This window comes from Anoplophora glabripennis, unplaced genomic scaffold (genome assembly GCF_000390285.2).
Source record: "Anoplophora glabripennis isolate ALB-LARVAE unplaced genomic scaffold, Agla_2.0 scaffold95, whole genome shotgun sequence".
Lineage (NCBI taxonomy): Eukaryota > Metazoa > Arthropoda > Insecta > Coleoptera > Cerambycidae > Anoplophora > Anoplophora glabripennis.
In genome coordinates this window covers 799,694-817,867 of record NW_019416252.1, presented here as the reverse complement: position 1 = coordinate 817,867, position 18,174 = coordinate 799,694, and the positions used below count along the sequence as shown (strand labels likewise).

General features: G+C 32.0%; 1 protein-coding gene across 1 annotated transcript in view; it reads right to left on the bottom strand.

Moving 5' to 3' along the window:
• Positions 1-16,059, bottom strand: part of LOC108905829 (serine/threonine-protein phosphatase 6 regulatory ankyrin repeat subunit A) — a 52,406-nt gene extending 36,347 nt beyond the window's left edge. The window contains exons 1-3 of the mRNA XM_018708858.1: positions 15,972-16,059; positions 12,569-12,816; positions 9,189-9,290 (exon numbers count right to left, since the gene is read on the bottom strand). Of these exons, the coding sequence (XP_018564374.1) occupies positions 9,189-9,290; positions 12,569-12,816; positions 15,972-16,059 (438 nt within the window). The remainder of the gene's footprint in view (positions 1-9,188; positions 9,291-12,568; positions 12,817-15,971) is intronic.
• Positions 16,060-18,174: the final 2,115 nt, after the last annotated feature.

The window sequence follows — 18,174 nt, the reverse complement described above, 5'->3', positions numbered from 1 at the left end:
GTATCCAAAAAACTTATTTAAAATTAGCGGGTAGTATGAAAGCATACAATTATTTTTTTGTTGGTTGGTAGTACTGTCCATGATATCCATGCAGAGTTTCAAGTCAAAATATTCAATTGCTGCAGAGCTACTCGTGCTTTTGTAAACATATTAAAGTGAGTTTATCGATTTTCATTATGTCTGATTTTGTTGAACAAAGAATTTGCATTGAATTTTATTTGCGGAATGAATATTCTGCCGCGAAAACGTTGAGGATGCTACAGAAGGCCTTTAGTGATAAGGTTATGTCACAAAAAATATTTACAAGTGGTATAAAGACTTTAAAGAAGGCTGAGAAAGCGTTAAGGACGAATAGCATCCCGGAGAACCATCAACGTCAACTAATGAACAACACGTTAATCAAAACAAAGGCCTTGTGCTCGAAAACCGTCGATTAACAATAAGAGACCTTGTTGATACTGTTGACATTTTAAAAGGTAATATGAATATTGTGCAAAAGATGAACCAAAGCCGAAAAAACCACGCCAGTCACTCAAAAATCAAGGTCATGTTGACAGTTTTCTTTGACTATCGTGGCGTCGTGCATCGAATTCCTTGCAATCGGCCAAATTGTTAACAAAGAATATTATTTGAGTGTTATGCGTCGTTTGCGTGAGGCTATTCGCAGCTAAAGGCCGGAATTATGGACAGACAACAATTGGTTTTTGCATCATGATATTGCACCGGCTTACACAGCATTGATAATTGACCATTCCACCAAAAATTCAACTCATATCGTTCCGCAACCACCGTATTCGCCTGATTTAGCACCGAGTGACTTCTGGCTATTCCCTAAAGTTAAAAGACCACTCCGTGGACACCGTGGACTCGATCGAGGAAATAAAAGCCGAATCGACGGGAGCATTGAAGGCCATACTGGTTCAAAATTTGTGAATATATGAGGTGACTTTAATAGATACAAAAGTTTACAAATTTTAAAATAAGCTGATTAAGGCTATGTCTATCCAGATTTTTAACATCCACCATGTATATAGTAACGCAAAAAAATTAGAGAAGTGCATTTGCTTCCTAGTAACCCTGCTACATATTAGAATTTACGAAAACAAGAAAGTGTACGCCAGAATTTGCTTAGAATTTTTCTATAGAATAAATTAATTATAATATTCTAGCAAACTGCAAATCAATGCGTGTTTAATGTTGCAGGCCAATGCGTCACGCAACTCAGGAGTTAGTTTACTTCTACGTTTTCGCTATGTTCTTAATTACGTGCCCCCTTCCTTTCACCTAATTCAGGGAATCGTGTTTCACGTTATTATATCAAGAATCTTGGATATATTATTTGTCAGAAATATCTCATTCAAAGGAAAATTGATGTGGTACAACAATTTTGAGAAAGAATTATTCGCATATATAGAAACATATCAATTTTCACTAGACAGAGTGCTCAAAACAATTTTAAGAACATTATACAGGGTGGGCCACCAGTAACGCCTCGGTGGCTATGGACCAAACAGCAAATGTTATAGAAAGCTGCTTAGGTGGATATGTGTAGACTAATTATGGCTACATTTAAAAAATATTTTGAAATATACAGGGTATCCAGGAAAAGCGTATCATATCAAAGTTATGTATTTTTAAATGGATCACCCTGTATTTTACTGCATTTTTGAAAGCACCGTAAAAAATGGTTGAACTTTATTGAAGGTTTTGCATACCTGGGCTTGTTGTTTGTGAGAGATTTCAGTTTTAGTGAAAATGCAGGCTTAGCGTAGAAATTTAATATTAGCAATAAAAAAATAATTTTAAGGAAGCAGCTTATTATATTTGTCGTCACTGAATATTGTTAAAATAACTACTGAATACTTCTCTCAACTTTAAATAGCAATAACTTGGTTATTTTAAATGGGACACCCAGTATATTTTTACTTTGGAAGTTAAGAAATCCAAAATTCTTTCGAACTGCTATAGGATCCCTATACCTATCTATAACGGTATTGGAGATATTTGTGCCGTTTATTTTTTTATCGATTTTTTTTGTAAGATGTATCCACGTGTCTTTATCGAGGTCTTTATTGAACTGGTAAAGCGTCAATCACGACAATATTCAAGAAAGTTTTCTAATAAATATTATATATAATATTATTTTATAAGCAGAATAATTAAAAAAAGTTATTCATTTTGTATAAATATGATTTTTGTACGTAACTGAATTAAATTAATTAGGAGCAACATGAAAAATATTTATTAAAGGAAATTTTACTTTTAGAAGAAACAAAGAAAAATTTTAATAGATGTTCGAATTGATAACCATTCTCTTGAATACAGCATCTTATTCTATCTTCAAGCGATATTCTCACATTCCTTAGAATATATAGGGTGATTGTGGCAAGTGCATTTTTAATCCTTTCCTTCATATCATCGCAAGTAGTAGGTGGAACACTGTGTACAAGATGTTTTATATAGTCCGAAACAAAGAAGTTTATTACGGTAAGGTCTGGATAGCCACTGGCATGCACCATTCTTACTTATCCATTTATTACTAAATTTTCGATTTAAATAATTTCTCACTGAATATGAAAAATTTTAAGGTGCGCCATTTAATTGCATCCTCATTTTTCTCCTTATATCTAAAGAGACGTCATCAAGAAGAATCCAAACCAATTCAGTAAAGACCTCGATGAAGACACGTGGATACGTCTTAAAAAAATTCGGTAAATAACGAAACGGAACAACTATCTCCAATACCGTTAGATATAGGTATAGGGAACCTAAACAAAGTTCGAAAGAGTTTTAAATTTCCTAACTTGCAAGTAAAAATATGCTGGGTATTGCTTTTTAATGTTGAGAGAAGTATTCAGCAGTTTTTTGAACACCCTGTACAATACTAAGTGACGACAAATATAATAATTTATAACTTCAATTATCAGAAATACACTCTACAAAGCTGCTTTCTTAGAATTATTTTTTTATTGCTAATATTAAATTTCTAAGTTAAGCCTGCATTTTCACTAAAATTGAAATATCTCGCAAACAATAAGTCCTAGGTATGCAGAACCTTTAATAAAATTCACCTATTTTCTAATGGTGCTTTCAAAAATGCATTAAAATACAGGGTATTCCATTTAAAAATACAAACTTTGATATGATACGCTTTTCCTGGACCCCCTGTATATTTCAAAATATTTTTAAAATGTATCCGTAATGAACCTACACGTACCTACCTAAACAGATTTCTATAACATTTGCCGTTTGGTGCCTACCGACCGAGGCGTTACTGGTGGCCCACCCTGTATAGTATAAAAAAATTAATAAATTTTCAATCTGCGTGTCGGTATATGTTTGTACACAACTTTATGGTCCACCTATTCAGAAATGCGTAATATTAACAAGGAATTGCGTAATTTTTACACAGCGCGTTTTCATTCCCACATATTTTAGTTCTTCTAACTAAAAATTGTGTTAATAATTTAATTTTTAAACCTTCAATTCAATCAAAATAGTCACTAAAAACACCAAAATGATTTTACTCATAAATAACTTTGAATCTATTGCTATTTTTTTACTGTGTAGATAAGTTATGTTAGTTGTACAGAGCCTTCATAAATGATTACAAGCCACGTGATCACCGAGCTTAGGCAACCAACATTGCATGGATGGTACTGTCAACTAAAAATCCCTAAATTTTAGCGTTACCAATATTAATGATTCATTTACAATGAACAATGACAAACAGTTACGTCTACGCGCGAAATGATGGGGTCGCTGATTGATTGTATAGCCGTTTTAACAGATTGTTGTTTTAATGTAATTTTAGTTTTAATAATTTTTAATTTTACCAAAATTTAATAGCCAACGTAAAAGGAATAAAATTACTATCCCAAACAATATTACTGGTCACGTTACTTGGAATTATTTATGAAGGTGCTGTATTAAAGGTATTTATTTATTTAAGTTACATGACCTGACAGTTAAAACCAAGGGTGGGAGAAATAGCTAATAAAAATAAATGCAGTAACAAAATCAGATATCAATAAAGTACAAAAGTAAAAAAAACAGTAAACAATAACACAAATTATAAAAAGTTATAAAAAATTATAAAAGATAACCACTACGTACGTATAATATTTTCGTTATTTTAAGAACGTCCTTTATGTTTCTCTGTAATTATGTAAATGGATATAGTTAATTTTCAGTTTTTACAAATAATTATTTTAGGTGGGAGATATAAATATCAATACAAAAAGATCAAAGCCTACAAAATATTATCAATATTAGTCGGCTTCTGTAATACTCGCATTTGGCAATACCGGATGTTTAGGGGCCCGGTGGACATATTATATAATAGAAATTATCGCCAATTTGCCGAATTTGGTTGAATTGCGTGTTTACCATCGATAATTCGTTAGAAAAATAGTACCTATTAGGTCGATTCTCGAAACTTTCGAACTTTCTGGCGGTTATTTTCTTAATGTAGATTCATTCAGATATACCTACGTATTTTTTTAATTTCCTGTTTTTTAAACAATCTTTTCTCAGAATGTCGTGCGGCAATTCAACCCGGTATTTATTCTATAATGCTAGGAGGTGTCTAGTTACCTATTTCTTACAAAAATGAAGTCATAAAAGAAAGATTTTATAGCTTCTAGTATAAAAGTATTCCTGTGGCACGTGCAAAAACCACTTATTTTAAAGTCAATTCGTGGTTAAACTCCAATTGCCTCATTCAGCATAATTTTTTAAATTCATATTCTGAAGGTACACATTGTAGTCAGTTGAGGCGCAAAAAATCTAACCCATAAGTGCTTTTATTTTATAGTTTAGTTTCCATTAACCCACAGATCCCACAATTCCACTAGAGGAGTACCTACATTATTAAACCTATATCTACGAAAATATAATTCGCAGACGCAGACCCTTCTTGCACCAGAGTCTTCAATAATATTATTGAGCATTTTTTACTTAGCTGGTATTTTCAGCGGGCGAATTTTGGTTAGGCAAAAATAGTTTAACAAAAATAAACTTTAACTGATTCTTTTAGCACAAAGATTAATTTAATATTTTTTTTATTTTATACGTGGAAAATATCAATAAACAGAGGAATAAATTAAACTATGCTACAAATAAGGAAGAAACTTAAACAATATCACAAAAAAAATAACTAGACAATAGCCGTCGAGCCAGTCTAGTTTCACCGAGTCCAAATGCAATTAATTTATTAGATACTTTGACTTACTGGAAAAGGAAACTGTTCGCGTCACAAAAAAATATACAACAATTATATTCCAGTAATCCTATTTGTCGTTCGCAGAATGTTTAAACAGTATTCACTTCCCCATATAAAATGTTTTTCATGCTTTCGTTTTAGCAAAATTTGTCTGAGAACATTAAATTATGACTTAAATTGTCAGCTTGTCATCTGCCCTTTTCTGCGAATTGCTGCCAGGATTTACGCATGCCACTCCCGTCGATTACTTTCCAATCAGGTTAAATGGCTATTAATATCCAAAAGTACCTAATGGCCGTATTAATCCGTAAATACCATGATGGAGCACATTTTGCAATAATCCATTAAGTAATACGATGCACGAAATGCATTTGAGAAATGTGAAATCGAAGCAAGGAATGGGGGATGAGGACGGATTTAGATATCCCAGTCAAACGGAGGGTGTTCCTTTATCAGAGACAAATCTTTTATGCTCGATAGAGTGCGATATTATTAATTTGTAACAATGTTTAGTTAATTTTATACAAATTTGTCTGTTTAAATAAATGTCCCAGAAGAGTTACAGTCAAATATTTTTAAATTTACTTCTGTTTGAGGAAATATTTTACACTAAGAAAAGTAGTACTATTTGGTAGTCTCTATTAACTACGTAAAATTACAGCAACAATGTTTGTGGCAAGTCAAAATAAAAATATGTGTACACACAAAAACCATCAACGGTAAATCATATCACAATAAATAAATAACAAAAATACAAATTATTAAAACAAAAAAAAAAACAAACAAGGAAGTACAAGTTATTTTATTTTGTTCTTAATACCAGGAATATTCAAAGGTTTTATACTAGTTGTCAAAATATTATGCGAACTGAGAGGACCCCGCACAAACCTTATGGAAATGGATCCCCGGTGGATCTCTCTCAAATTTTGGGAATGAACTCTTCAGAGCATCCTGATCAAAAGTTATCACAAGAGTCAGGAGATGCATTCGGCTCATTATACCATACCATCAAAAAAAGTATCAGACCCACACATGTAATATTTGGTTTCCGGAATATTTTTGAGCGCTGGATACGAATACGTCATCATTTTTTCTCTAGCACGTATCAGTCTTCAGCAAATCGCTGAAGAAACTTCAGGAAACTGAAGAAAGAACATTGTGGCCTGTGATTCTCATGCGATATGTGGTTTCCGGTGTATTTTTGCACGCTGAGCACGATTCTGGGGTCAAATGTGCTCCAGTTACCTTAAGCCTTCAATTGAAGAAGCTTCAGTAAACTGAAGATAAACACCATGGTTCTTCAGTTATTACTTGAGGACTTAAGGTAATTAAAGCACATTTAGTAGCAGTAAAACTCGCTCCATCTTACATTCAAGACAATTTAGAAGGTGGTGGGGGTTTGAAAATGGATCAAAAGCTGAATGAATCAGGTTTTATACGCGTAAGAGTTAAATCCAGGTTTCGCCGTACAACTACCCATCAAGTGTTTATTGCATATCATGCAGTGGAAGAAGATATCGAAGAAGACGAGGAACCTATTATTGGATATTACTGCACATGTCACGCCGTTGGTCCTGGGTAACGCAGAAAATGGGTAACAATTTTGATATGAGTCCGCATTTAGAGTTGATGTAAAATTCTTCCGTTTTCAGTAAAACGCTGAAGAACCATGATGGTTCTTTCTTCAGTTTTATGAAGCTTCTTCAGCGATTTGCTGAAGACTGATACGTGCTAGAGCAAAAATAATGACGTATTCGTGTCCAGCGCTCAAAAATATACCGGAAACCATATATTGCATGTGTTGGTTTGATACCTTTTTTGGTGGTGTGGTATAATGAGCCGAATGCATCTCCTGACCTTTGGGTTCATTCCCAAAATTTGAGAGAGATCCACCGGGGATCCATTTTCCATAAAATTTGTGCGAGATCCTTTATCCAATTTTTCTTTGATTTAGTTAAGTTTATCACGTGGAATTTTAAAATGGTCTTCGTATTTCGTCTTGTAACTGCCCCACAGAGAATTTCTACTAACGTACAGATGTTTTTGTGAATGAATCTTAAGCAGAGTGGCATACTTGTGTATGCAAAGACAGGGTAAGGGCAGATTTTAAAAAAAAGTTTGACAGTGATCAGTATGGCAAGAATTAGTTATGAAACGTTCAGCTTTCTTTTGTAACGTAAATATACAGGGTGTTTGTAAATAAGTGCGAAATATTTTAGGAGGTGGTTGCCGAAGTTATTTTGTGAAAAAAAGTTCATATAAACGTAGGTCGAAATATGCTTCATTTCCGAGATATAGTGTATACATTTTTTATTTATTTTTATTAATTATTTCAGAGTTTTAAAGATATTGACTCGATATTTGAAAAACGCTTTGGAGGGATAAATGTGCATTTTTTGGGTTGACCTGAATATTTCCACTTGCACCAGTAACGTTCGTGCGAGATGCCACAACTTTTTTTAATAAAAAAAATGGTACGCCACTACTTTTTCCCGTTTTGATTTGTTTTTTTTTAGAAATCCGCCATTCTGAATGAAATTGGTCTCTCTAAGTTTTTTCGTAGGATGCACCATTTTTGAGAAAAAAATATATATTTTATTGCAATTTCTATTGAGACATTATCTAGTTGGTTGTTGTCAATATTTCTAAATAAAATACAACCATCAAATTTTGAGTCAATATTTTTAAAACTCTCAAATAATTAACAAAAATAAATAATAAATTTAAATTTAAACACTCTGTACCTCGCGAACGAAGCATATTTCGACCTACGTTTATATGAACTTTTTTTCAGAAAATGACTTCGGCCTAATATATTTCGCACTTATTTACAAACACCGTGTACATATTTTTTTAAGGAGATGATTCCGTAGATCATTTTAAGGCAGAAAGTTTTTCTAAAAGGCTTAGTTTCTGACGCAGAGTATTAAAATTTAAAAAATGACACAATTACGCTAATATATGGAAGACTTTTGATTCAGGTTAACGAAATTTGGACCTTTGACTCAACAGAGTAAGGATAAACACTACTAAAAACCCCAATTTCAACGCCACTGATTATTCTGAAAATTCTATCAGTTCATTTCTAGTTGTATTTTAAAGAAAACAGATCTGTTATATTTTATTTGGAAATAGAGTAATTTTCGGGTTATTTATTTTTAATTCTAAAATAAAACAGCATAGTTAAATAATTCGAAAATAAATATAAAACTATTTATTTCACTTAAAATACATTGTTTGTTGTAAATACGTCTTTAAATACATAAATTTATTATAAGTTAAAGAAAATAATTAATTTTGAGAATATGAAAGATTCCTTTTTTAAATACAATTGCGAACCAAATGCATATTGATTTTCGTAAATATTCATTGGCGAAGAAATGGCCATAATTGAATAAAAACTGACGGAATTTTCACCTTTACTTACGTTAATTATATAAATATATAATAAATATATTTTACATTAATATTTTTGATAATAAAATTAATTGTACAACTTTATAATTAATAATTTTGACAGTATTAATTTTTTTAGATAATGTCTCCATGATAATTAGGTACTTGACATAAAGCATATTATACTCGGTATTATATTTTAGTGGAAAATACTTTTCGTTGGTGTCTCAAAGTTCTTCCTGGAATTGTCAAACAATGGAGTTTCTGAAAACGTTATTTTTTCATTATCCTTAAAATTAAAGATACGAAGTAAAGAAAAATCATTGTTAAAAAATTGTACTTATATGAATGTATGGCTATTTTGTATCAACAATTTGGAAATAAAATGACGAATCTGAACCATCTGAATTAAATTTGTTTGAAATGAGTTTAAAATATATCAATATTAATATTCCGTGTTGACGACATAGCAAATTTTTCGCGTCACGTGACGCGTTAAGTTTTAAAGGTGATTAATATAATTTTTCTCGCGAAATTTCGCCATCTAATATCATCGTGCTCAACTTACATTGTTCCTGGCTCCTACGTCGGACCCCAGGTCGATCATTCTGTCAATCAAGGAGGTCCTGTTGTCTTTGACTGCGTACATGAGAGGTGTCATTCCCGTCGCCTGGAAACAACGGACAATTTATCTGTTTGTTCAATAGAGCCATTCCATTACTAATATTAAATTCCCCCATTGTTGTCGTCAATGACAATGAACTGGGGACGAAATTCGGTAAACGAGCCGATATCTATTTATCTCGAGAATGGGCGAACATTGAAAACTAGTAAGCGCGTCCTTACAAAGGACAAAATTGTTTACCATGCTTTGTAGAAAAAGCGTATTCAATATTTTTTTTACATATTTTTACATAATACCACCTGACAGTTAAAACCATTGATAGACGGAAAAAATAACTGATAAAAATTATGCGTAATTGTGCATGAAAATATTAATGTTTAAATATAGAATATATACTAACATACATACAAATAACAAATTTAAAAATATCTACAAGAAACAGGTCGTAAATAAAATTAAAAATCGATACAGCGCGTTGCGGCTAGATAAAACTTTATATGAAATCATGAAAAATATCCACATAATTTTGCATTTGTGAATGATTTATCAACCATTGTGATCTAGGAGTGGGAAGACGAAACAAAGACGAAGTCCGGATGATAGAGTGAGAATCGTAGAAAGAAATCTATCTTGTAATAAATTTACGAGCATTTAGAGTTATTAATGAATCACAGTTACGCCGTGGAGCTAGATCATTAAGAAGGAATCGTTTAAGGTGGCAATATCCATGGCTGAGAAATAGTCAAATGTCTGGCGTTTTTAGGTACTGAAATTTTGAAAAGTAAAACGTGTAGAACAAAAGTAAGCACAAAAATAAAATCCTTGATGTTTTGTTTATTCATTGTTACTATTTAAATTTACTCAAATAAAATAATAACTAAAAAAAAGAGTTTGTAAAACATGCGTTTGCTGTTATCCTAACCCCACATTTTAAGAATTATTTTCACGTACTTATAAATAAAAGTAAACAATTTTATATGTAGGACTAAGGAAGTAAATGTTATAACAATTTTTACATGTGGAGTTGTATATAAAAATATTAGTATTTTCGTAGATTTCAGTTCCTAAAATCTTGATGGTTTGATCGTTTTTTGCACCTGTTTATTGGTTTTACTGCGGCGACTTTGAAAATATCCAGATGGCATGACATAACATTCCTATTATCTAATAAGCTTTAGATTATACATTAAATGTTTGAAATTATTTGTCTTTGTGGAAAACACTATTTAAAGAATATGACGCCCTTAATCAAAATATTATATGACATATTCCTTAGAGTGGATAATCACAGCCACACAAAAAAAGAAAAGTTGTCTGTACTTTTCATGCGACATTTGTTATCTGTAGTCCTGATCACGAATCCGGTGTCAGAATTGAGCTCACATCACAGGAAATCCCTAACCTCAAAAAACAGGTAAAAAATAGGAAAAATTCATGAAAAAGTGATAGGAAAAATACAAACAATTTTTTTTCTATATTTAAATGTTCATTTATATAGTTAAGACCCCGCCGAACGTGAATTAGCGGTCAGAATTGATGGTTCTTTTTGTAACCTCAAAAAAACGGGTCAATTAATGTCAGATGTCACGAATTTTCAAAAAATAACAAATTCGCGCCAAATTTGGTAGACGGGGGTTTTCGGGGTCGCTGATCACGGATCCGAGGTCAATTTTGCAAAATTCAAGATGGCGGATCCAAGATGGACTACCAAATTTTCAAAAAATAACACATTCGCGCCAAATTTGGTATACGGGGGTTTTCGAGGTCACTGATCACGAATCCAAGATCAGATTTGCAAAATTGAACCCGTAAATAGATCTTTTACAGAAAAAAGAACAAGATATAGCCGAACAAAAGTAGGTTAACACATGATTGGGTACCTACTCAGCTTATAAAGTAAAATATGAATATGAATATGAATGAATATGAATTTCGCAATTCTGACCTCGAATACGTAATCAGCGACCCCGAAAACCCCCATATACCAAATTTTTTGCTATTCTGTTTTGCTATTCTGTTATTATTTGAAAATTTGATTGGCCATCTTTTATCCGCCATCTTGAATTTTGCAAAATTGACGTCGGATCCGTTGTCATCGAGCCAGAAAACTTTCGTATGCCAAATTTGGCGTAAATCTGTTATTGTTTGAAAATTCGTGATATCTGACCTTAATTGACCCGTTTTTTTTGAGGTTAGAAAGAGAACCATTAATTTTGACCGCGGATTCACGTTGGACGGGGTCTTAACTATATAAATAAACATTTGAATATAGAAAAAAAATTGTATTTTTCCTAGCACTTTTTCATGAATTTCTGCTATTTTTTACCTGTTTTTTTGAGGCAGTTTAAGGCGTCAGTACCGGAATACCGTAGATCAGTTATATTCGTAGAGAGGCGCCTTCTCTGTAGTTATGGTAGGGTGGAAAAACTTTGGCTTGGGTCAAGGTGTACTGATACTGGTCGGTGTTTGAATATCCCCATAATTAATGATGTTTTCCAGGTTTCCCTCGTTCCTGTATTCTAGGCTAATCCCTGTGATTAGAATGGGGGCGGGGGGTAGTGATATTATTATATTCCAATTTAGAGATAATAAATGGATTGAGCAATACTGTCTTGGTTCCTGTAAATTGTTGCGGGTTCCATGGAAACACAGAAACACACAGTGAGTGTGTTTCTGGCTAAACAAAATTCATCCTTGTCTTTTTTACAGTACGCCTAAGATGAATTGTATGTAATCTTAAATGTTTTTACGATAGTTGTTTTTATTATAATTTTAACTAACTTTAAGAAGCAATCTTATTTGCTTTATAAATGTTGTAACTGTTATTATCTTTAGTTGTCTAGCGAACTTAATCGACTTAACATACATTTTTTATGGATTTTATAATGACGTCATTCAAAAATGCTGGGTTGTAATTTAACAAACCCTTTGGCGTTTTTGACAAAGCTAATGGTTGTATGTGCATTTTAATGGGCTTGCATGACAGTGCGCTGTACTTTTATTGCTTGAAAATAGAGTCTGCATTGCCACATGATTTGTTTGGTACTGTTTAAATTTATAGTCCGTTTTGACATTAAAGATAATTACTATTAATGGTTTCCTCCATACATACATCTTACGATTTATGTTTCTGCGACATAGGAAAGCGAAATAAATCTTCAGTTATAGAAAACTAAGAAAATATTTTGAATTTAGAGAATATCAACAAAAAATACAAGTTTTGGTCAACATATTTCTTTCTATGATTATTCATTCCAACTTTTTTTACTACAACACTATACATTTTAACATTTTTTGTTGTTAAATATTAACATAAGCATTACCGCATCTAGGATTCCAGCTAAGGGTACGGTGTTGGCGTCGTCTCCAGCGTTAACGATGGCCTTCTCCATAGATTTGAGCACTTGGTCCACCGGACCCCATTCTCCCTTCTGGCAGAGCACCAGGATCCTCTGAGCTGCATCCCTGACATTGGGACCCGCACTCTGAGGTTTAGAACTAGGCGTTTCATCTCCCTCAGGGTTACTGGTGGTTTCCTCCTTCTCCTTGTCCTTCGACTCCTTGGAGTTACCTGAAAAAATATATGGAATCAATAAAAAATATACTTAACAGAAATTACTTTTTGATAAACGTATATAAATGTATAAATGAAGTTCCTATTCTCTCTGCTCCTGTAGAGTAATAGATTTATGTAATTGAAAAATAATAACTGCTGTCTCTTTGTATACAGGGCGTTTTCTATATCAGCATTCTAACCTCAGAGGTTGTTCCTTGGATTATTTTAAACCAAACAGTTTTAATGAACCAGGGATCTAAAGGTACTGATTTTCAATAAAGAGCGTTGAATTTAAAAAGATGTCACAATTATTCCAATATGTCCGAATACAACAAATATGTTGAAGAAGTTTCGAATTCATTTCATTGATTCAGAAATATTACAACTAGCAGCGGATACATTTCCCACAAAAAGTCCTAGAACTTTAACGTATTTTGGAAATTGGATAAGTGTTTTCAAGAAAAATGTTAACTTCTATTTTATTGGAAAAATGAATAATCGAGTTATTACTCTTTTATATCAAAACGTTGTTGAAATAAGTTTCATCAATTTACAACAATTATCTTGAGAGATATGTGAGTACCTAAATGTCATAAATTTTTATGAATTCAATAAATTTTATTTTAAAAAACAGTGGTTCTATTCATTAAATTCTAAAATGATCTCAGGAACATTCTTAAATTTTAATAACAACTCGCTATATACTGGGTGTATTGCTAAAAGTTGATAATAAACGCTGCACGAATTTAATTATTTCCAGTTTTAAATTAAGTAAACAACAGCATTTTCTAATTACTCCTACGTCAAATATGTTACAGAGGTCTTTAAATATTATATTTTTTTATTGAAATGTAATGTAATTTGAAAAATTATCTAAATTAAAGGTGGAAAACCGTGTTAGAAAAACCCAACCTTAACGTTCATATCTATCTAAAAATGGATTATAAATCAAAATTAATTGTCTGTTTCCCTTAGTGCTTTATCTGTGACAAAATCAAATTAATGAAATTTTGGTAATAGCTTCTATAGGATAACATTTTTCCTTTTTGCCGTTACAGTTTGTTAAATATGATATACGAGTACATTCAGGTATATGTAATTTTACAAAAAATTTATTGTATTTATCAAGAGTACGAAATATAAAAATATGTTTTTTTTTACAGAAAATTGCGGAATTGTGAAATCGTGCGATTATTTAATTTAAGTATCCTAATTTTGTGTAGAGCGATAGTCATTTTTATAACGAATTGTTATCAGTAGGTCAAGGATACAGTTTTTATAAGATAAACTCATTAATAAACAAATGTATTAAAGTATGAAACTGTACCTAAATAAAAGTAAAAAATTAGATACTTAGACTTAGATCTGTTAACTAATAATGTTAAAATGCTAAATTATTAAGTCAAAATTGTAACAATTCTTAATACAACTAACTATGTATTGTACGAGTATAAGCTACAGGACATATGCATTTTTACTGAATTTTTACTGATCAGAGTTTTAGAGTATTAAAAATTATTATTGTTATAAATACGATAATAGAAAATGTTTACTGTTTGAGATGTGTTAAATTTTCCTTAATAAAATTCTTTTTTTATATAACCATTCCATATTTGAAATTTTACGGAATGTATTTGGCATTTTTAAAAAGTACCTACTTGAATTTTTTTGTAAGGTAGTAGAGAAAAATAGTGGCGAATGCCTTTATTAAAAAATATTGTTACCCCACTGACAAATACAAAAATTATTATTTTAAAAAATCTCTTTATTGTTGTTGTTTTTTTTTTTTCATAAAGCTAACAATTTTTCAATTAAATAACACTGAAATCTGAGATTTTGGACCCAGTGCCTTTTTATAAATTAGGCCATAAATTTAATGGGAAATTCGAAAATGCAATAATATGCAGATTATTTCATTGGAAACTATCTAAGATTCACCTTCTTTATTATCGGAACGTAAATATGGAGCTTTATATAAATAAACAAAAATAACTCTTGACTGATCAATTTGGAGCAAGACTAATTTTTTAATTTTTTTCACGGGTAGCAACAAAGTTAATGTGAACATAGGAAAATGCAAATAACTCAAAAATCGATAAAGTTAGATCAATTAAACAAGATTACCTTTTCTGTGTTAAATTGAACTGCCTTTTAGATTTTTGAGTCACTTTAGCCATAATTTATTAGACAAAAAATATATTTTTCTGATTCACTGATGTAACAGGGTGGAATTAACGCCCTGTACAGATAGCGGCAAATTCAATATCAAATTCGTAATTCTCATAACAAGAAACATAAAACTATCAATTTTCGAGTTGGTTCTGATAAAAATTAAATAAATAAACAAAAATAAGTAGCAAAAATGATATAGTTCATAACAAACAAAACAGATAATAATATATACAAATTAATTCAGGCTAGACATTTGTATAATTGTGTAATTCAGTGCAGTTTTAATTCCAACATTTTATTTGTACCCATTAAGATATTGTTAATGGACCTATGGATTAAACAAATATCTAAGTAACGTATGCGAATATTTTATAGAGTGACTCAATGTCTTAATTTTTTTTACTAGCCTAAATTCTAATTATTAGTCTAAAACAGATATACGTATAGTGATGTGTTTTTTGTATTTGTCTGTTTTTTTCAGTTAGATTCTTGGTTAGGCAAAACTATTTTCAAAAAAATAACTCATGAAGGTTTATTTAACTAATTTTTTAATTTTTTTCAAAAGTGGCAAAATTTCCAAAAAATATAGAAAGGAGAAACGGAAACTATGTCACAAATAAATAACTTAAAACAATATCCTATTTCTGTGCTTCATTTAGTGTATTTTTAACTCAACTAAGCGTTTCGACTCTAGCGGCATGTAATAAAAATTTAAACAAAAAGTGTGTCATTAAAACCTCAGAGATTTTGAAAGTTGATTTTGATGAGTTACATGTGCGGTTAAAATGTTGGCACTTGTTTCTGGGACTCCCTGCACATATTTTGAATTTTAAAAGAATAAGTGCTGTATTCACAGGCTGGAATATGAACAAAAAAACTTTTAAAATGAAAGAAACAATATCCTATTACGAGTATATCAACAAACTTTCCTTTGAAATTGCATAAAAACTAACAAAATAACCTGTCCACCTCTATATTTTGTATTATTATATTAATACCTCCTTTCCCAGCTCCATCATCGCTCTCCTTATTCTTATCCTTGGGAGGGCCCTTGCCTCCCCCTTTCTTTCCTCCGGACTGAGACATTTCTATTATCTCCTCATACTACTCACCCCGTATTAAAAAAACAGAAATTTTATTCACAAGAAAATCGTAACTAGTACATTTTAAAAATCCTGCGGAACAACAGTTCCAGGACCAAAGACAGACACTTTAATATTATATCCCCACTGGAAAGCATGGTCGAAATTTTAAGTACTTCGAGCAGAGTAGTCTACGACTCCTGCAGAAATCTTAGCTTTGACTATCAAACTGGCCGTTTGAATAAATCTGCCAAAGCGGCGAGAGAGTTACGGCAATCTTGGCCAATGGGGGGTGGTTTACCCCCACTAACCGCCGTGATAAGGGTGTTCTCCGTCGTGATTCAACAACCAAGTCTGTCGTGTAGACACATTGACCTACTATAATGCCGGAATAGTCCCTTATGGATTATTCTGAATGCTAGTACCAGCGTAGAAGGTAATGGGACTATTAGGAAATGTGTTTCTGTTTATTATGGTGAATATAGGCCGTTGTAAAACATGATAGAATTGTAAAGGGATTGCTTAGTTAGTTTATAATTTTTTTTGGTTTCTTCAGATCACGTCTTTGTTAATTTCATTCCTTGAAAGCGTATCTAATTAAATAAAATTAAGCTCTAGAAACGAAACGATAATTTGTGTGAATATTAAATCCACCAAATACACTAATGAAGTGCCTTCACCACTGAGTAAATATTGTTTAATTTTAATATTAGCAATATATACAGGCTCCCAGTTTTAATCTATCAGATTTCGGAGACGTATAGAACAACAAAAAGTAATGGTAGTTCGTCATGAACATAGGTATTTCAAAATCTCAACAGTTCTTGAGTTACATGGTGTTAAATGCTCCAAAAAATAAAATAAATTTAGGTCATATAGCTACAGGGATGGCCAAAAGTACGGAATAAAATTCATATCTTTTGAATGAGTTAATTTTTTTTAAACGCCGAAACACGTTAACTGATTTTGATTTTTTCCCATCTTTCGGTTATATAATAATTAATTTTTCTTCAACCCCCTAACCCCCAGCTACCCCTACTTTTTTTCAAATGGAAACGTAAGACAGGAGGGGGCTCGTTGAAAAGCTTATAGAAAACCGAATCCAGCCATACCAAATAAACAAGTTTTATTTTTTCAATAGCAAGGTTTTTAGGGTTGTATAAAACACCTACTTAACAAGTGAAATAAAATTTAATTATCTTCAGTGTTATCCTCCATGAATTTGCACAGAATAAAATAAAGAATTTGAAACTGTACCTATCACTGCTAACGCAAAAAAGATATATTTTTTATGTTGCGTTTTTTTGGCACCACTTACTTGCCAGGCTTTCTGGTTAATTTTTCGCTTTAGTTGTAAATTGGAGTTCGAAACGTTACTATTGTGTCAAAATCAAGTTATTTACTGAATTGCAATGGTATTGTCGGAAAGGCAACGCATCGAAATCTTGATATTGCTTGGATGTGGAGACAAAATAAGAAGTCAGGCTGAAGTGCGCGATTTATTTAATGCGAAATATCCCGAAAACCAAATCTCGCAAGGGACAGTTAGTAAAATATTTCACAAATTTGAGGAACACGGTACAGTACAGACTTTGCCCAAAACTGGACGGGCACGTGCTTTGAATGAAGAAAAGAAATTAGACATTGCATTAGAACTTGTTGAAAATCCTCATACTTCAACTGTTTCATTGGCCCGCAATCACGATGCTTCTCGAACTGCAATTCGAATGTTTCTGAAACAAGAGAAATACCACCCCTATAAGGTATGTCTTGTCCAAGAGCTTTTGGAAGACGATTATGATAGGCGATTACAATTTTGTGAGGAAATGATGAGACGGTGTGACGACAATAATGGTTTTCAACGAGACGTACTTTTTTCGGATGAAGCTACGTTTTATTTAAATGGAGTGGTTAACAGGCACAACTATCGCTTTTGGTCCCAGGAAAATCCACACTGGACATGCGAATCGCATACGCAGCATCCACAAAAAGTTAATGTATGGGCAGGTATCATCAACAACAGAATCTTGGGCCCATTCTTTTTTGAAGAAAATCTTACTGCCGCACGCTACCTGGATTTCCTAACATTTGACCTGATACCTGCTCTAGCTGTGATTTT